We start from the raw sequence: 17,715 nt of genomic DNA, 5'->3' as shown, positions 1-17,715 counted from the left end.
GGGAGCGTCCACAGATCGGAGAGGCCGGGCCGGCTAGATGTCGGATGCCAGTGTGCACGGTCAGGTCAAAAGTCGCGTCGTCGCACTAATATCCCGAGTTGGCCCTGCGGCCGTCCACAGGACGAAGCCCTGTATCAGCCGGTTTTGTATCCAACCTCCCAGTCGAGCTCAGTCGAGCGCACATGACAGATCGAGTCGAAGTGCGGGCGCCGGTAGAAAATCGGGCGCAGACGGAAAAACAATGCTCGCTACCAGGATCGAACTGGTGATCTCCGGATTGCACAAGACAGGCTTGCTCATAACATATGAGACCGGCGCTCTAACCAGCTGAGCCAAGCAAGCACATTTCTCCAAAGCAAATACCCCTTCTAGTTCCCTCCGATTAGCGCATCGACCGGTTCCATGGAACACGACGATCTCCACGTGCGAAATATTGCACGGCGCCTGCATTGAGGATTTCCGTCATCCTGCGTTTTGGTATGGAATCGGCCAAGTACGAGGATGATCATCTCCGGAGTGCCATATGTGTGAACTGCATGACCTGCCTCGAGGGCCGAGGCCGATGAGTCCAGTTCGAAGAGCTGTAATCTCGGCAATGGGCTATTCAAGAGCTATGTGCGTGTTACTTCTTCGCGGACAGCACCTTCAGCGGTGTATCCACTGCCTAGTCTGTCTCCGTTTATAAAGGTAAACGAGTTCGTTGCTTCCTTGTCTCGTATCATCCACCTCCCGTTCCCCCATCTCACCATGCAATGCCACCTAGATCCCCTCGTGTACGAGGTAGAATCAAACCGTGACCTATTCACCGACGCGCTCCATGACGAGAATGCCACCTTCGCCGAGCATTCTTTGCAAATGGCTCCCATTCTCACTGAGGATGCGCTTTCTGTAGCCGGTGACCGCATCTTTTCTCAGCGAGCTTACTACGGGAGGATTATCGAACAAGACTTCGCCGGGTTCCCGAAAATCCCGAAATCCCGCAAAGTATTTGTCAATTCCGGCACTTCCTTCAGCGCGGTGGTTTGTGGCGCTCAGGTGAATCCAGGCTGTTCTTTTCACCGCTATAAATGACAGTATTCTGTGTTCCTCTCCTCGTAGGGCAGAGGGAAGAGCCATTCCACTGCTGTTCTTCTCGAGTCATGTCTCATCGCAGACCATAGACTCGGCGCGATCCCATCCCCCCTGAGTGCTCTAGTGTGAGCTGAGCCTTGTCCAACATCGCAGCACCCCCCTTGACATCGCCACAGCTTTTATTTCGATTCGACAGGATGGGATGGGAACAGCAAGCCCTGTGAGCTCGCCCATCTAGCTTGGCTGGATGACGTTCGTGGTCAAGGCGTCAACCCACCGAATGTCACTGTGCTTGTCCTGTACGGATCCACGTGCCCGTTGTGTTGCTTGTTGTCTGACATCTTATACAGTCCCTCCTCTCTCAGTATTATGACGGAGCTTTACGCCGAGGAGCCTAATGTGATTGTTGAGGCACTCCATTTTGCGCCAGAGGATATCAGCCGCGAGGGCTTGCTCGCAATCATGAACGTAAACCCGGGCAACAGTTGGTTCATTCATCCACACCACTCATCTGTTTGTTGAACAGCATTGCTCATAGTATCTTTGCCGGGCTCTTACTTGGAACCCGTCATGTCGATTCTTTGTGACATGGATTCATTCGACTATCACACGTTTCGCAGACGACTCGATGCCAGTCGGTTAACTGCTGCGCAGAAGTTTGCACTGCAGCAACGATTGGATATGCTTGACATGTGTATGAAGGATGGCAACGTGGAGAATCATGTCAAGCGTCATTTTCGACCTGGCCATTCGACTATCGTCGAGTATGCCATTCAGTGGAGCGCCGTTCATGAATGGGCAATAACGACGTCATCACCGCTTGTCTTCACCTCGTATGATCGCCTCGTCTGCTTGCAGCTTCTTCGACATGATATTGGGTCTCTTTGATACAGAGACGATTGAGAGAGGCGGGAAGCTCGTGGGTGAGATTGTCCCTGTAGGGCCGTCACCCTCTGCTGACATGCATCATTTTTCAGTGCTCGACGAAGCGCACCAGGTATACAATCTCTAAACTGACTACGCGGGCGATATTGCTAACTCCGCCTCAGTATTTGCCAGACAACGGCGTTCCTTGCCGGTTCACTGATACGTTAGTGACACTCGCCGGACAGCAGCGTTATCGTGGAACTCGTGTTTTGATGTCTACGCAAGAACCAACAGTGATTCCTTCGAGGCTCCTGAGCTTGTGCTCTTTCGTAATCGCGCACAGGTTTCAATCGCCCGTGTGGTTTGATCATCTTTTGAGGCACATGCCTACACCTGACGGGGATATGCGACAGCCCTGGTTCGATAAAGTAAGCATCACAAATGATTACAGTAGCGTATGCGATACTGACTTAGTTTCTGCCATAGATCATCACCCTTCGCACGGGGCAGGCCATGCTCTTTGCGCCTGCGGATGTCGGTTGCAGGCAATCCCACTGGGACGTAACGTCTGAGTGGTGGGGCCGAGATATAGATGCTCCCGCAACCTCCCAGTCCTTAGTTCCGCTTGGAAGAGGTTACATTCTTGTCCAGTCGCGACAACGAGTTACGCGCGATGGAGACAAAACGGTGCTTGCTGCGCGGAGTTCCTCCCTCCGGGCAGTGTTCCAAGGTCCGCAGGACATTGCGCAGGCGTTCGAACCGAGGGAAGTATCCACACCAGCACTTGTCAAACTCGTCCCTGAGGAAGTAAGCGTGGAAGATCTTCCCGACCCCTCCGAGGACGAAGGCAGTATCGCTGTGTCCGCCAGCGCATCGTCCTCGGCGGTGGGGTTCGGAATCATCAACACTGCCCCAACCACCGTGAAGGCGAGCCATCAAAGGTTCCATGCCCTCCTCTCATTCCTCGAGCAACGACGGATAGAGAACGTCGGTTCATTCCTTCTTCCCAACGTCGAAGCTCGCTTGCGCGAGCTTCATGAAGACCCATTCGATGGACAAACCATCGAAGATCATGTTCACGATGCGTTTCGCCTTTTCCTCGTCCGGTCGGGCGGCGAGATGGGAGACACATGGGTGGAACTTGGTCGGTACGGACCACTGGTCCTTGTGATGCAAGACTTGCGGCGCACAGGAAATGTGAGGCCTACTCGCTCGGCCGTCCTGGAGCAACTGGAGAAACACGATGCTGTGGCCAAACCACCAGGTCGCTTTTTCCACACAGCTGAGAAATTAGGCATCATCCGGCGTGATAACGACAGGATTGTACTGCTTTCACTTCACAACCCATAGTAGCGCGTGAGTGTTGCATACGTACAGTGGACAGAACATCGAATCTATGGGAAAGCTTCATTTCTTGACCTCTGGAAGTCGATCATTCAAGAGGCCTTTCAACAGTGTACTCTTGTGTTGGTTCACATAGTTCAGGGATTGCCTAACACTCGCAAATCTCCCAGCGATGATGTGACGTAGTCAGGAACTATCGAGGACGCGTTAGGCCCGGTGATATCGCCATCGCGCGTAATACCTGAGGATGAACGTTAGTATGACATGACATGATGACGATACATCGCGTCTGTTTATAGGCAGAGTAGGTACGACTTACCAGTGAGAACAAGCAGTGTAGATAGCCCGCCAGCTTGACCAAAAAGTATATCCGTGTTCAAGCGATCGCCAACCATGAGCGTACGCTTAGGATCAAAATCATGCCTATGAGCGCACTTAGTCAGGGATTTCCAGCACGCTATTTACATGGCCAGCTCACTTCGCCTTGATGCAATCGAGCATTGTCTTGGCAGGTTTTCCAACAGCGATTGGGTCCCGACCTACCGCAAAACGGAGGGGTGCACTAATAGCGCCAGCGCCTGGCAAAAGCCCGCCTTCGGAGGGATATGTCGAATCCTCGTTGGTGACTGAAGTAGTACGTGATTACCTATGGGCGTAAAGTCTGAATGACGACGACGTACCTATGAAGGGGCAGTCCTGACAGTCGGGATTTTGAGTCAGGTACCAGAATGCCTTGGAGAGCTTCCTGTAGTTGATGCCCGTATCCAAGCCACAGAGCACGGCACCGACCGAGCGGTCGGGCTCGAAGTCGTGAAGAGAGAAGGGCCCAATGACTTGATCCGCAGGATCCTTTCGACAGAAGGGCGGTCATTGATCTGTCCTACCCTCGTACAAAAAGAGGTACACACGGTCCCACCGATATGTGCGATTCCCTCCTCGTCTAGTTCTTCCTCCAAACCCTTCTGGCCAATCACGTAGACCTTCTTATCCTTGGGAAGCTTCATGACCGAAGAAAGGTACACAGCAGAGGCGTAAGCTGAGCCAAAGACCTCGTCCTACGTCTCCACGTTAGCGGCACATCCGAGAGGCAGGTAATCAACGAAGGGGGCGCACAACGTAAGCCTCGATCCCGAGACTATCGAACTTCTTCTTGTAGTTCTTTCTTGACTTGGTTGCGTTGTTGGTCACAAATATGACACTCTTCTCTTCCTTCCCCATAAAGCGTCAGTCATCGCGGACGAGATACTGGCTGGATATGCCGCACTGTGCTTGCGGAGAATGCCCAACACTTCCTTGGCGCCGTCTATAAGGCGATCGCCTGTCCACAGCACGCCATCACAGTCGAAGAGCCAAGTATCGTACTTCTCCAAAAGCTGGGCATAGTCTGATGGAGCGGTGAGCCTCGTGAACGCTTCCGAGGACATGATAAGCCAAGATCAAGGATGAAAAGGAAGAGGCGCCCGTAACACTGACGAGTAATAAATAAGCGCCCGACATTTCAGCCACGGGCCCGTCACGGCGCGTCTGGCATCCAACACGACCGTATCGACATGCCTAGCAAGAAGAAGAAGGTAGTCAAGTTCTCCGAATTGCTGGAAGGGAAGACTCTCCAAGAGGTCGCAACCGAAACCGCAGGCGGAAACGGTCCTGCAGCTAGCCAGTCCGGGTCAGGCAGACAACCTCCTGCTCCCAGCCCGTCCTTCTTTCCTTTGGCGCGTTACACGTCCATTGTGGGCGTCCATACATCTTTGCTGTCTTTCTCGGCTCTCTTTCTTCCTCGGACGACTTTCCTACCGGGTCTTCGGCCACTTTGGACCGCTCTAGGGGTAGACGTCCGAGCACAATCACAGACGCGGAGCGCAGATCGTCCGGAGCACCCGTTCTTCACGTCTCTGACATCTCACCCTGCGCTTACTCTCCTTTGGCTGTGTGTTGGGGCTGGGATATTGCAAGCATGGTGGGGCGGATGGATCAGGCAGTGGGCTCTGGAGTATAAGGGGGAAGTCGAGAGCGACGAGGAAAAGGTGGACAGAAAGAACCAACGGTGGAACACAGCAACGATCACTGTACGCGTTCCTCGCTTCCACCCTGTCTGTTTCCACTAAAGATGTTTCTGCAGGCGTTATATGACGCGTGGGTAGCAACTCTTGCATGCTCCGCGCTGTTCTTCGTTGTCATCGTCCTATTCGGCGCTCCTATGACGAGGCATGCATCTTCTCTGCTTCCGGCCAGAGTCATGGCTTCTCTAACCACATCTTGTCTGTAGTCATCTTTTACATACTTTCCTCCTCTCGTTGTTGTTCTCTCTTCTCGCCGCATTCCCCGCCGCCTATACAATTGGCTCTCCTATACCATCAAACCCCCAGTCTTTAGTCAAGCGCTTCAACTGGGTTCGACTTTTTGCGGAACTTTCGTAAGTGTTTTCCGAGGCTGCCTTTTTCCCCGTCGCTCGCGGATTTTCTACCAATTTAACCCGTGGTTCCTCGGCTTGACGTAAGCAAGCATATAATCCGTCAATGACATTTGAAGCGACGCCGTCGACTCGTTTTCTGACCGCCTTCTCTGTCGCAGCCCTTCACTGACATAGTTTTTCCCTTCAGACCACGTAACCCAATCGAACGTACGCTGGTATACCCTGCTATTGGCGCAGCGGTAGGATGCTGGGCGGCCGTTGTACCGCTCGCCCTGGATTGGGATCGCCCGTGGCAGGTAAGTTTTCCGAAATTTCCCTCGAGGCATAGCTCTTCTGGACTCAATACTGTCAACATGCTTTTCTGGCATCTCTCCACCATCGATGTGCCCGTTGCATCTGATTCATCATTCATCGCGACATCTCGGACCGTTGCGCGTCTGATTCCGTATCTCACGCCCCGATTTCGGCTCTGCCACCTATTGACGACGCTGTCGTGCGTCAACTGCCACCTATTGGCACCTTGCACTCGAAAACGTCGCATGTGCCGTCTTTGGCGGCTTCCTCGCCTTTCTGCTCTGTGACGTATCAGGCGTACCCCCTTCCGCCCGCCTACGGCACACTGCTAGGGTATGTCGCCGGTATGCTTGCAGCCTTGTCGGTGAACTCTCTGCACTTTCTGGCCGAGCAGGATCAGGGCAGGAGGGTGCAAGCCAAGCGAAGCCAATGACGATCCTCCTTAGCATCTCTAGTTCGGTCTATAGAGTTTCGCTGTTGGCAAAACATGCTACCGTTATCGCTGCCTGCCTGGATCAGTCCTGGCCGTCCGCATTGGATTGCAATGTTTGGAACAAAGACGTCATGCACTCGGACGACTGTGACCACCACCAGCGCCTCCGACCGCGAAGTGTCGTAAAGCAGTCTGCAAGGACGATACTCGATATCCGGCGTTGATCGTCTCGGTGTGTTCAATCCGACACCGCATTGATCCCTGGCCGAGGTCCTATCTTGCCCTCCTAGACCTCCACCGCGGAAGTCGGACGGTGACCGGGAGCACCCGTCGCGCCATCGCGCCCATGTTCATCTCCGCAGGTGATTGAATGAGTGGGAGCATCGCCGACGCCCCGGGCTCGCAGTCGCTGGCGGAGCTCGAGGATGCGTCCAAACAAAGGCACGCTCGTCCCAGCTCGGGCTATCCAGGATGTCGGACTTCCTTCTTGGCTCTGCCTTGACGTGGAGGTTCCTGGGTGCTCCAATGCGTGCTTCCCTTCAGCCACACGTTGTGTGACAGCACTTCTACGCGAGTCCTTGCACTGTCGATCGCTCGCTTCTCCAGTGGCAAGAAACCGACGACGAGTGCGGACTCTCACGCCGTTCGCTCAGTGGTACGGAATCGTTGACTGGTACTCCTCCAGCGTCTGACCATTCACGCTCTTACGCAGTCTGATACGACGGAATCGGTGTCAGTATACCGTCGCTCAGAGACGTCGGGGGGCGTCCTTCTAACCCATCGAATCAATGTGACCCTCGCGCGCACACCAACCGCTTGGGCGGACGCTATCAGAACCGTAGATTACATCCCATGAGGTGCGCGACATGCGTAAAGCTGTTCCCAAATGAAGCGACCGGTACTGGCCGTCCCGCAGAGGCCGTTCTAGGGGTCTCCAAGTTGGAGGATGCGCGCGGCTACCGATGACATACTCAGTACGTTCCGCCATTACCATAACTCATAGCCTCCTCTGGTGCATGTCATGCATGCTTACTATCATACTCACCAATGCTTCGCTCCGTTTTGCTTCATCAATAGTGGGTCGGTCTGACCCGCTGTTCAAGCGCAACCCAGAACAGCGAAGCTTTCGATCTCTCCGTATCGGAACTACCCCTTCCCACTGTAAGCGGAGGGGGACATCTTCTCCACACGCTTACGGGACCGTCATTGAGCCTTGTAAGTCGCGAATCTAAGGATAGATGTACGGCGGACGCCATGCATATTCAAAGGAATTTTAGGTGCAACGTTGAGACAAGAGGCGCAGTTACACTGGAGAACGGCATGTTTGCAGAATACATGGGTCTTTGCATTTCTTCAGACAACTTTGCTCTGGCTCCGTGTGTTGTCCTACGATGACCTCGCGAGACATTCCTTCGCACAAACTGGCGAGACATCGCATGTCACTTTTTGTATCACACCGTTGGAAATGGAGTTGAATGCCTTGCATCAGTGCCTCCTCGCCTTTGATCAAGTCCAATGCTTCGTTTCAAACGGTCAGATACCATTCACTTCACTCCCAGGAACTCCCGCCCCATGATGTCAGTTAATCTACTCACGTTTCTGCTTCCGTCCATCATTGACCGCGGATCGGATCGCACAGAACGTGAGTGAGCTTCTCCGAGCCCCTCAAGTTTGGCCGAGTCCATGCGGGGCCGTAGCATCGCGACCCTCTCAACCATATGAAGAACATCATGATGGACCACCCTATGTCCAACTCCTTTCCATTGCGTGGCCTTCGCGCTCCCAAACGAGTAGAATAGAAGGTGCAATTGAGATATATATATATATAGTACCAGAAGCTTCTATTTCTATGTATTACCCAATTTTAGCGTACTGTATGTGTAATGCATGACTGGCAGGCGCATACACCGATGCGAACAATGCAACATACCTTGAAGAATGGATGCATATCTATGATGTTGCAGCTTTGAACCTGCCTCCTGTTCTATAGCGGTATTGTGGACGAGTCAATAAGACTCCGCAGGACATAGCAGTTCCAGGCAACTGACAGCGTGTATACTACGTTCCTCGTAATGGTCCGTCTTTTTTGCTGTATGCTAGTTCGCGCTGTCCCTCTCTTCTTGTGCCAATACCATTCGTTCCACGTGTAAATCTCAGACGGTAAGTGTACCGATCAACGACAAGCGCGCGTTGAAAAGCCGAGGTCAAGTTACTGAGACGTTCAAGATACCATGCTCCTAGCTCTGGAGCTAATGCGGTATCACTGCCGTCTGACGTATATTAACGATAGATGGCGCTTGTTTGCGGAATGTATACGAGTTTTCAGGCTGCTTGATAATGGAACACTGTACGGTTGACATGTCGCGAACATCGTTGTATGTCAGGGATGGAACAGTCGCTTTTACATGTTACATTCTAGTCGTGACATCCATAAGATTTACCCACCATTCACGGGTATATGACCTTTCGAAGCCTGCAGGCGCTTCCAAACCGCGAACCGGCGATGACGAGTCCTCCCGTCAGGCTCTCAAGTCTGTCACCAGAGAACAAGCACCACTAATGACCATGCTGCGAAACGGGTTGGATACAAGTTGAGAAACCTTGGCGACAGCTCAGCGTCGAGAGAGAACGAGATGGCGACGGAGTATTTGATTTTCCAATCGGAGCAACGTGCCGTCGGCGTGAGTGCAATTCGCAACCCGCGAGTCCCGCTTCTCCGGCGATCTACGCATTGCCGATGGAACCAGGGATCGGGCTCGGGGTGTGTCATGGCCGTCAGGAGACCTGCAGCAAGGCACCGCCCGAAACGGGCTAGCGTCGAGAAGAGCGCGGCGAACTTGGCTATTTTCAACGTGAGGCCCATTCGGTGGGAACTGGCGGCGACGAGCAGTGGCGACGAGCACACCTTACATCACAAGCCGAGAACATCGTGATGAACTGCCCAAGAAATACATCTGGATATTGAGAATACGCAACCAGACCTTTTTGTCGAAGTGTCCTAGAGAATGCAGAGGAAATATGGTGTTGTTACAAGGTCGCGCTCTGTCCACCCATGTGCACAGCCGTATGCGTGTATGAGTCCAAGCCCCAGTTGCTGAGGACACAAGATGACCCTACTAAATGCGCGGGATTATGTTCGGATCGGGTGCCGCTCCGCGGAATACGCGTGCCAATATCCCATATCAGGATGGATCTGGGGGTATGGTAGTATCGATGCATCGCTCTGCTGGGCATGGTGGTGAGACGCCGCCTTGACAATCCCGATGGTCAGCCCGGTAGACATCACAGATGATCTAATAAATACCCTGAAGTCGTCTTCTACTTTGATCCCAGAATGAGAATGGACTGACGAACCAGGCTGCACATGCGAAAAAGGCGGCGATAAAACCGGTGACGCCAGAGTAGTTGGTCGCATGCCGGGCATGGGGCTCTTGCTGGCAGAATACGGGGACTCCGAAGTCGGACTCAGAGGCGTGTCCGGTACGTGAAAGACCGGTATTGTGGGCGAATACTGCGTGGCCGATCTCGCGTTCGTGGCATGAATCGGGTTCGGCAACTCGTGGGTTGGACTGCGATACGAAGACGAGAACATGTCGCCCGTGTTGCCGCCCCTACTCATCTGAGCGGGCAATTCATTATTGAAGTGCGGCGTCGCGGAAGCCTGTGATAGGGATTGGGATGAAAGTGAGACGCTTGCAGTGTAGCCGTGCTTACAAATTCGTCGTTCGAGTGCCAGCCAGCCGAGCGCCTGGTGCGGCAACGGCAACCCTCAAGTTGTCGTCTGAGACCGTCGTTCTGACATTGGAGGCGGAGGATCTCCTCTTGTAATTCTTTGATGCGGACAAGCGGCGTGGGGAGGTTGCCAGCTTCGTCTGCCGTAACGCCAAGCACCGACTGAAGCTTTGAAACCGTCTGCTCTAGCTGATGGGATAACAAATGAGCTAGGTGGTCTGCACGAGAATGAAGCAACAACTCACGTTTTGAACGTATGCCTTTCTTTTGGCCCTGTGTCGAGCCTGTGCTTGAGCGTTGCGCGAACGCTCGGGTCGATCAGAAGAGGATTCTGCGCCGGAGGGCGTCATGTGTAACGTAAGGGAGGAACAGATTAACGCGGCGCTGCACAGCTAACTCCGTCCGCTGCTTATAAAGGGCGAGACCGGGCATTGGGATTTTGGGGATATACTGCGGACATGTTACCGACCTGACACGACGCGCTCGATCGAGAATCCAGACTCGGAAACTTCGCAGACGTCCGTGCTTGACAACTGTGCGATTGGCGCGTTTGACATAATCGTCCGCATGCTGTGAATGTGAGATGAACGATAAGGTTCGGGGCTTCGTTGGTGTCAAAGATCCTGGGATTTCGGCGACCTGCGGTAGTCCGCGTCGGATGGGTTCTCAAGCTGTTCTCTTTTCTGATCGGGGTGACCTGGACATCGGCGTTGCGATTCGCTCGGTGCACGGTCCTCGGGACGGAGGAGACGTGTCGATGAAGCGTCAAATGGTCGAGAACCGTCGGCAAGCTCTTCGTGCGTTGGGCAACGGTCCCAGCATGCTTGATGATGCTACGAGTGAACACGACCACTCCCAACGCCTGCGTTCTGCCGTAGACGGGACCATGCCTCGTGCAGATGAGCGGAGGGTCCCACACCGTCCGATTTAGGACTTGTTCACTCCACGGCAGGTCCGCGCTACGATCTTCCAAATCTCCGAACGACCGGACCGCTGCAGCGTGCAAAGGACCTGTATGTATAGATTCTTGACTGCATCCTGTCGAGATGCTTCGCTACCGTCGAACATGCCCTACAATGAATTGATCCCCGTGTTGCTTCCGCTGTCGGGTGGGTCGTGTTGAGTGTGCCGATGGAGTTTTGATATCTGTTGGTGGCGCACTCCTGCGATTGCTGTGCGTGCCGTGAGGTCCCTAATTCTTGCAGGCCTCGGAAAGAAAGTGATCGTGCACCTAGCCGCTGTCTGTATGCTAGAAGATGCTCCTGAAGACATGTCCGAGGTCATCGTTCGTTTGGTCAGCAATCAATGTGCCGTCGAGTGGTGAATGGTGAGCTCTCATAGTTGCTAGATGAGACGTAGACGCTTTCATCGCCTCTTAGGTAAAGAGTATCCCTCCCCATCAGGCGTATGTGAGACTGCAGCGTGGTACTCACTTTGCTCTATTGTAGGACCACCGGTACCGAGCTTCTCTGGATCTTTGCCGTCGTCTTCTTATCGGGTCGGAATCAGATGGGACTCCGTGCACGGTTGCACCTAACTTGCATGACACGGCGGCTGCTCAGAGCCCTGGCTCTAGGCTCGATGTTCAGTCGAGATCCAGCTAACGGCCGCGAACGGATGAGTCGCCGAGGCACCGGCCATGTGATCGTCATGGTCAGACTCTGCCAGCCACAAGGAACGTCTCTCGCACGGCGGGCGAAAATATGATCAAGTTTTCTGTTTTATGACCATCGCCTCGTCAAATTGCCCATGCAGACATGAGAGGCGACACGGAACATCGATCCGCGAAGTATGCGATTCTAGAGTATGCGATCCGCAGCTTGGGATATGTTTCCGTCACTCTTCGTCGTCTGACAAAACCACGCGGCTCTTCTTCTTCGGCGCTCCCAGGAATAACTCGTCATCTTCCGCTTGATCTGGGGTCGTAGGTGACGACTTAGAGGCTGGAATACCAGTGCTAGGAGAAGGCGGCGATGAATGCGACGTGCGCTTTATAGGTCGAGGTTTGGGTCGAGCCCGAACTTCGGGCTCTTTCGATGGTGGAGTAGACTCGACCTCTTCAGAGACGGGCGCGGCCTCATCCCCGTCAGAAGGTAGCTCTAGGTCCAACTCGTTCGTTGCAGCGGGTTCCCGTTCCCTGGTCCGTTTCTTACCGCCACCCCGCGATTCAGACTCGACGGCCACTTTGCGTCGCTTTTTCGTGCCCGTCGCTTTCATCGTGCCACTACCGCCTCCAGCAGATGCTGCGGCGGTCTTCGCCCGCAGAGCGGCCTCTTTTTCCAGGAAGGTGTCCCAGTCGCCGTACTCGTCGTCACTGTCCTCTATGAAGGCTGCCGATTTGTATTTCACCTCCTCCTTATGCTTCTTCTCCCTGCGCGTCGCTCTCTGCGTGTCATCTTCGTTCTGGTCGGAAGATGTTGATCGCGCCCTTCTGCGCCTCCTGGTCTTTCTTGTAAGCATATCGGCCGCTTTCTTTCCTTCCAGATCTATCGGGTTCTCCAAGAACTGACAGATCACAGAGAGGGAGCGCTGCAGTGCCGCAGGTAGAACAGTTGCGGGTACTTGCCATTCCACCTCGTCAGCATCTGATCCAACAGTGACATCAGCGATCGCTCAACGAAGTCGAGGTTTGGGCTTACCCTCATTTACAACTGTAAAGCCGAGGAGTCGGAAGACGAGCTTTAGCTGCGGGTTCTTGGTTGCCGCTGCGGCTTGTTCATCATTGACATAAGGGATCACTTGGTCGCTGGTGAGAGGTTGACATCGTTGTGCAGGTCATGAGACATACGGTAATCTGTGAATTTCGCAATGGCTTGTTCCGATGGACCTGTTCGGCCGACCCTCTCTTCTTCGTCAGGTCCGTCCATGAGATCGTCCCCGTGTTCTGCATCCCTCGACGAAGATCCGTCCGTATCCTCAACAACTCGTTGCCGTTGACCGATGGTGAGGGTTAGAATCTGAAACAGCCGATTGTCAGGAAGTTGCCGAATCAGTTGCCGAACGGTGAGGCGAATTACTTACGCTCTTGACCCAGTCGATCAGTCCTTCCTTACCATCCTCGATTAGGGCCTTAATGGCGATTCCCATTTGTTCGCTCCATGTGTACCCTCTCTTGACCTGCACGTCAGGTGGGAGTCGCGCGTCTGCCGCCGTGTTGTACCGCTTCTCCTTCTTCTCGGGTTCCCAGCTAGAGAATTGCTTCCATTGACCCCGATTCTTGGGGAACCATGCCTGTCCACCACCACCTTAGCACGCGCCAAGTGCAGCGTTAGCCAAAAACAAATCGACTTACCTCGATTACCAAGAAAGGTTCTTCTTCCACCGCCTTGAAGAACTTGCGTAGTACGTAATTGATCAGACTTAACAAGTCTTTGTACGACTGTTCTTTCGGGAGTGACTTCTGGTTGGCAAGTATGGATTTGAACAGGTCTAGCGTTGAGACCTGCACAAGGCCCGGGTATACACTATAAACGGCAGATTCCAGCGCAGCATCAGATACGGACCTTGAAGAAGAGTCCTTCGGCTTTGGTCCGGACCGCCTGACGATGCAACAGGCTGACCACACGCTTCATGCTCTCGGCCGATTGAAACTCCTTGTACCGAGCCAAATACGTTAGAAGCGTATTATTCACCTCGGCATGCGCAAATCGCTGTCGACGACGGAAATTATCAGTAATCAATGGGCCACTCAGACCTGCGGCCCAGAAGCCTGTATAGTTGCTGACGCACAGCTTCAAACGTTTCGAACGTGAACATGGTTTCGCGGATGATCTCTTCGTCGGCACTATCGGGCTCGATATCTTCCACGTCAGGTACTCCTTCTCCCTCCTCGACTAACTTGCCTAGATCGAGCACGAGACGTTGAATCACCATCAACACCTGACCAGGCATGCGCACAGCAACGTGGACGGACGTACCCGCGGCCTTCTTCTTTCCTCGGGCCTTTGCCTTCTTCCTTACGTACATCTCATGTGTACCTCTCTTTCCCCACTTCTCCAGCAGCCTAAACATCCATGATCAGCCCGCGCTTTTCTCTGAACCAGACGATGGCCTACCTGAGCAGAATATATCCTAAAGCTACGCTCGAATCCAAGTACTTTAGAGACTGTGTACCCTCTTTGTAGCTTCGCAGGCTCTCGAACGCTATATCGAGGACCTCGCCGTTGTATATGATCTGTTGCTGTAAAACATTCGCCGTTTCGGTGGTATCTTCGGCGTCCGGTTCGGTATCCGATACAGACTGCATGCTTGTAACATGGCGGGAATAACTTGAGACGCGGATCGTCCAAGATGCCGGGCACGGGACCACATACCTCTCGATCAGGAGCAACAGCTGTGTGAGGCATTCTATTCCCGCTTGCAGCTCGTTCCATGCCTTCGGCTAAAGAACATATCAGTGTCCCCTTCACCAGCGCGCAGACTCTAAGGAGGTCAGACCTTCTCTTCAACAGCTTCACGCATGCGCTTTAGCACCCATACGATCCAGCCTCGCTCCGTGACTTCAGCGATCAATCCGAAGCTCCATTGGTCTAAGACATGTCGTGTGATCAGGTTCCGGCGTCCCGTCCGATATACCGCAACGCACCACTGCCACGCTTGCTCCGTTCCGAACGCACTTCGTGAAAGAAGGCCAGGAACCATTTGGTAACATAGAGCAGCCTGAGATGGTCTTTCTCTGAGATCTTAGGCCGCTCCGCTTTGATATCTTTCAGTAGGCTCGCCAGGAGGGCTAGATAGGTCTGTTGAGTATAGTTTGCTGCGCGCCAGAGTGGAGTGATAACCCACGATTAAACCCCGCCTCGACGAAGTTCTCAGCAACCTGCTTCAGAACGTCACGGGCCTCTAGGTTCAAGTTATCCTCCCTAGCGAGCTCGTCTATCTTCTTGCCCTTGGTCGTCTTATTACGTTTTGCAGCTGCCATGTCGAGAACCGCGCCCGATTCCTTCGTGATAGCTTGCTGACGATGTAACACGAAAGCTTGGTCGGTGGAAGAAGGAGCGGCAGCGTCCTGGGCAGCCTTCTTCGGATTAAGCTTGACCGAGATAGTAGTTCCGAAGCGTGAGTGTCTACTAGCAGCATTGCGGGCGTAATCACGTCTTCGTTGGTCCTCGATGAGCAGTAGGCGCGAGAGATTTTTCGCAGGTTGCTATGATCAAGCCATCAATGACAGCACGAAGTTGTTGGGCAGCAAGCCTACCTTCGTCTGGTCCATAGCAAGCGACGCGGGATCGACGCCTCGGAACAGCAAGTAAAATATCTCCAGGACGATGGTATTCCATTGATTGAAGAGTGGTTCCTTGGCATTCGATGAGATAGTGAGGAGCAAGTCAAACGCGTGAGCTTCTTGGAGGGCGCGGATGAGCTTTGCCTGAAGACCTGCATACTCAGCGAGATCGGAAGATGCATGCGCGTTGACGGGCAGATCCTTGATGAACGCCAGGTTTCGGATGAGATGGAGGACGAGGTTGATGACCTGTGCATCGCGTTCCTTGCGCTGCTTCGCATCCTTAGCTAGGCAGGGGAATACAATCCCAATAAGGGCTTTGAACACGCCCGGTTTGAGCAGCGCGGCTTTGTAGTGGAGGTGGCTTAACAGGAGTTGCGTGTAGTCTGCGCCCTTGTCCAACTGCTCATCGAGCTCCTTCAGCTCCTCTGCCAAGTCTATCGGCCAGGTCATGGCGCAACATAAATCTGCTACTGCAATGGCACGTTTGTCTTCCAGAAAGCCTTTTCCCGCGGTCTCGAGGAGGATGGGAACGAGGTCATTGGGCAGGACGCGACATTCGAACAAGATACGCGCTACTGTCCTGTCGTCGTCCGTGTCGTCCTTGCGCCAGAACTTCTTGAGGTCTTTGAGACAACCGTAGCACTCGTCCCCCAGTCGGTATACGCCGGATTCGACGCCGCCAAGCGCATCGACAACGCTGCGGATGGCGGGTTCCAGGACGGCGCGGCGCGAATTGTACTCGGCGTCGTCATATTCGTCATCAGAGTCCAATGCATTCGAGAGGTCGATTATTTCGTTGTCCATGGCTGCTGAGGTCGGTGAGGAAGGAGGAAAGGGATGGCCAAAACGTGAACGTGACCAGACGCGTCTTTGGCGCGACGCGCTCGTTTCGGAGACGCGTCAAGGCGGAATTTTATGACTATAAGCTACATACTACAGTATTCAGCTTCCGTCTTGTCCGTGTCGCCCTGACACAAACCGAGTACTCGTGCTATCAGGGTAATCGTAATGGCTACCAGTAACAACGCCTGCGGTTGTGTCCTATGATGATACTTTTACAAGTTACAATATGCCGTGTCGACTAATGTGCCCCGAATATACCGTAACGGCGGAGGTAAGTATCGCAACGATTGCCGCAGCGCGTTATGATGCTCCTGACTTCTTCTTTTTGGCCTTCTCCTTCTCAGCCTTGATCCGTTCCTTCTCAGCTTCTGCCTTAGCAATTTCATGCGCCTTGTCGTTTAGGCCCAACCTGTTGCGTGCGATCTATGCACGGTGTCAACGAGCTCCCGCGCCAGCAATGAGTGACAAACGCACCTCAAAGGCGTAGAATTGTATGCGTGTCACTAGAAAGCCATCAACATTGCGGTGGGCGGAGGAGCCTCGCTTGGAACACACCAAAGATCGTGTTTCGCTCGCCGTATTCATCGCGGCAGTCCGTTCTTATGAGAGATCCGAAGTTGTAGTCCTTGATCTTCTTTTCGTAGCTGGGTCGAGGATGAGACCATGCAGCGTGCGAGTGTGGGGCACATACGCCATCATGAAGTCCCGCCAACGAGTCTTCCCGTCCTTGCTCTTCATCCAGTCCTCGTCAATCACGATGAGTTTCGCGTAATTGTCCTCTGCAAGCTCCGGGAACGCTTTCATAGTGTGTTCAAATATTTCGTCGTCGTAGCTAGTGCTTCATCAGCAAAGTCGACAATGGCTTCTTCACAACAGGGGGAGAATACCTCGTGAGTTTCAATTCCCGAGGATTGACTCTCTCCATCAGGTTCCAGTACGTCTGAGAATATACTCAGCCGCCGCCAACCGCTGAAGCCCAATACGTCAAATGTTACCTGCGCCTGCTCGACGGCCCTCACAGCAAACCTTTCGTAACAGTTAGCACAGAATCGGGTGGTATATTCGGCAGATCATACTGTTTTTCAATCTGGAAGCCAGATAGGCTGCATCAGCGCGCAGGATTGGAGTACTTTCGTGCACACGAACCTCGATGGCATTCTGGGCCGTGTTCGGGTCGAAAGGCTGAGACATGATGGCGTTGCAGCAGGTGGATGCAAGCGCCGAGGGTGGCGGTTTTAGTAAGGCGGAGGAAGAGGATCAGATGTTGGGTCGAGACAAGTTGCCAGCGGAATTCGGCGGCGGCGACGTGGATGAACAGGGATGAACCGTATGGTCGGAGGCTGTGCCGTGAACATCTAATCTTATCGGCGTCTGATCCGCCGCTACGCGTAAAACTTGGTAATGTTGCCTCCGATACGCAATGCCTGCTCAGTACCCTTCCAAGGTCAACATCAATGGCGGCCCCCCTCACGCTGCTCATGACCCGCCGAG

At 53.6% G+C, this 17,715-nt stretch overlaps 7 protein-coding genes and 1 non-coding gene across 8 annotated transcripts; 3 read left to right on the top strand and 5 right to left on the bottom strand.

The window, feature by feature from the left end:
* Positions 1–242: 242 nt before the first annotated feature.
* On the bottom strand, positions 243–342 carry PUNSTDRAFT_t8. Its single transcript has one exon. It is a non-coding gene; the product is annotated as a tRNA-Met (tRNA).
* A 405-nt stretch (positions 343–747) lies between these two features.
* On the top strand, positions 748–3,288 carry PUNSTDRAFT_130308 (uncharacterized protein; the record flags this gene model as incomplete). Its single annotated transcript, XM_007379540.1, has 10 exons — positions 748–1,035; positions 1,099–1,196; positions 1,248–1,370; positions 1,422–1,555; positions 1,610–1,835; positions 1,930–1,994; positions 2,049–2,068; positions 2,121–2,161; positions 2,282–2,366; positions 2,425–3,288. The coding sequence occupies 10 exons, from the start codon at positions 748–750 to the stop codon at positions 3,286–3,288; spliced, it is 1,944 nt and encodes a 647-aa protein (XP_007379602.1).
* Positions 3,289–3,290: 2 nt separating this feature from the next.
* Positions 3,291–4,708, bottom strand: PUNSTDRAFT_49384 (p-nitrophenyl phosphatase; the record flags this gene model as incomplete). The annotated part of the gene is made up of 7 exons (XM_007379539.1): positions 3,291–3,523; positions 3,602–3,705; positions 3,761–3,908; positions 3,963–4,131; positions 4,191–4,337; positions 4,396–4,487; positions 4,547–4,708. Coding segments are annotated over 7 exons (926 nt in total), but the record flags the coding sequence as incomplete, so codon positions are not given.
* A 91-nt stretch (positions 4,709–4,799) lies between these two features.
* Positions 4,800–6,603, top strand: PUNSTDRAFT_118096 (uncharacterized protein). The gene is made up of 5 exons (XM_007379538.1): positions 4,800–5,348; positions 5,402–5,487; positions 5,549–5,695; positions 5,883–5,991; positions 6,285–6,603. The coding sequence occupies exons 1-5, from the start codon at positions 4,833–4,835 to the stop codon at positions 6,420–6,422; spliced, it is 996 nt and encodes a 331-aa protein (XP_007379600.1). The 5' UTR covers positions 4,800–4,832; the 3' UTR covers positions 6,423–6,603.
* A 2,949-nt stretch (positions 6,604–9,552) lies between these two features.
* PUNSTDRAFT_130306 (uncharacterized protein) lies at positions 9,553–10,504 on the bottom strand (the record flags this gene model as incomplete). Its single annotated transcript, XM_007379537.1, has 4 exons — positions 9,553–9,672; positions 9,727–10,083; positions 10,137–10,343; positions 10,400–10,504. The coding sequence occupies 4 exons, from the start codon at positions 10,502–10,504 to the stop codon at positions 9,553–9,555; spliced, it is 789 nt and encodes a 262-aa protein (XP_007379599.1).
* Positions 10,505–10,596: 92 nt separating this feature from the next.
* On the top strand, positions 10,597–11,257 carry PUNSTDRAFT_118095 (uncharacterized protein). Its single transcript, XM_007379536.1, has one exon. It carries the CDS (start codon positions 10,738–10,740, stop codon positions 11,083–11,085), a length of 348 nt encoding a protein of 115 aa, XP_007379598.1. The 5' UTR covers positions 10,597–10,737; the 3' UTR covers positions 11,086–11,257.
* A 733-nt stretch (positions 11,258–11,990) lies between these two features.
* PUNSTDRAFT_59023 (timeless-domain-containing protein) lies at positions 11,991–16,185 on the bottom strand (the record flags this gene model as incomplete). Its single annotated transcript, XM_007379535.1, has 14 exons — positions 11,991–12,739; positions 12,794–12,892; positions 12,943–13,111; positions 13,176–13,385; positions 13,447–13,596; positions 13,658–13,804; positions 13,884–13,982; positions 14,064–14,157; positions 14,210–14,401; positions 14,468–14,535; positions 14,592–14,683; positions 14,740–14,883; positions 14,940–15,300; positions 15,352–16,185. The coding sequence occupies 14 exons, from the start codon at positions 16,183–16,185 to the stop codon at positions 11,991–11,993; spliced, it is 3,408 nt and encodes a 1,135-aa protein (XP_007379597.1).
* A 158-nt stretch (positions 16,186–16,343) lies between these two features.
* Positions 16,344–17,520, bottom strand: PUNSTDRAFT_96705 (DUF757-domain-containing protein). Its single transcript, XM_007379534.1, has 8 exons — positions 17,371–17,520; positions 17,301–17,311; positions 17,220–17,250; positions 17,112–17,164; positions 16,916–17,056; positions 16,780–16,868; positions 16,699–16,727; positions 16,344–16,647 (listed from the first exon to the last, which is right to left on the bottom strand). The coding sequence occupies exons 1-8, from the start codon at positions 17,413–17,415 to the stop codon at positions 16,525–16,527; spliced, it is 522 nt and encodes a 173-aa protein (XP_007379596.1). The 5' UTR covers positions 17,416–17,520; the 3' UTR covers positions 16,344–16,524.
* Positions 17,521–17,715: the final 195 nt, after the last annotated feature.

This window comes from Punctularia strigosozonata (assembly GCF_000264995.1).
Source record: "Punctularia strigosozonata HHB-11173 SS5 unplaced genomic scaffold PUNSTscaffold_1, whole genome shotgun sequence".
NCBI classification, from domain to species: Eukaryota; Fungi; Basidiomycota; class Agaricomycetes; order Corticiales; family Punctulariaceae; genus Punctularia; species Punctularia strigosozonata.
Note: the sequence above shows the minus strand (reverse complement) of the source record. Positions and strands in the feature narration are given on the sequence as shown.

Coding starts and splice junctions, on each gene's coding strand:
- PUNSTDRAFT_118095 (XM_007379536.1), top strand. CDS start 10,738: ATGAACGATAAGGTTCGGGGCTTCGTTGGTGTCAAAGATCCTGGGATT.
- PUNSTDRAFT_118096 (XM_007379538.1), top strand. CDS start 4,833: ATGCCTAGCAAGAAGAAGAAGGTAGTCAAGTTCTCCGAATTGCTGGAA. Junction 5,488..5,548: donor TTCGGCGCTCCTATGACGAG/GCATGCATCTTC, acceptor TCTTGTCTGTAG/TCATCTTTTACATACTTTCC. Junction 5,992..6,284: donor ATTGGGATCGCCCGTGGCAG/GTAAGTTTTCCG, acceptor GTGACGTATCAG/GCGTACCCCCTTCCGCCCGC.
- PUNSTDRAFT_96705 (XM_007379534.1), bottom strand. CDS start 17,415: ATGTCTCAGCCTTTCGACCCGAACACGGCCCAGAATGCCATCGAG. Junction 16,728..16,779: donor CGAGCGAAACACGATCTTTG/GTGTGTTCCAAG, acceptor ATGGCTTTCTAG/TGACACGCATACAATTCTAC. Junction 16,648..16,698: donor TACAATTCTACGCCTTTGAG/GTGCGTTTGTCA, acceptor CACCGTGCATAG/ATCGCACGCAACAGGTTGGG.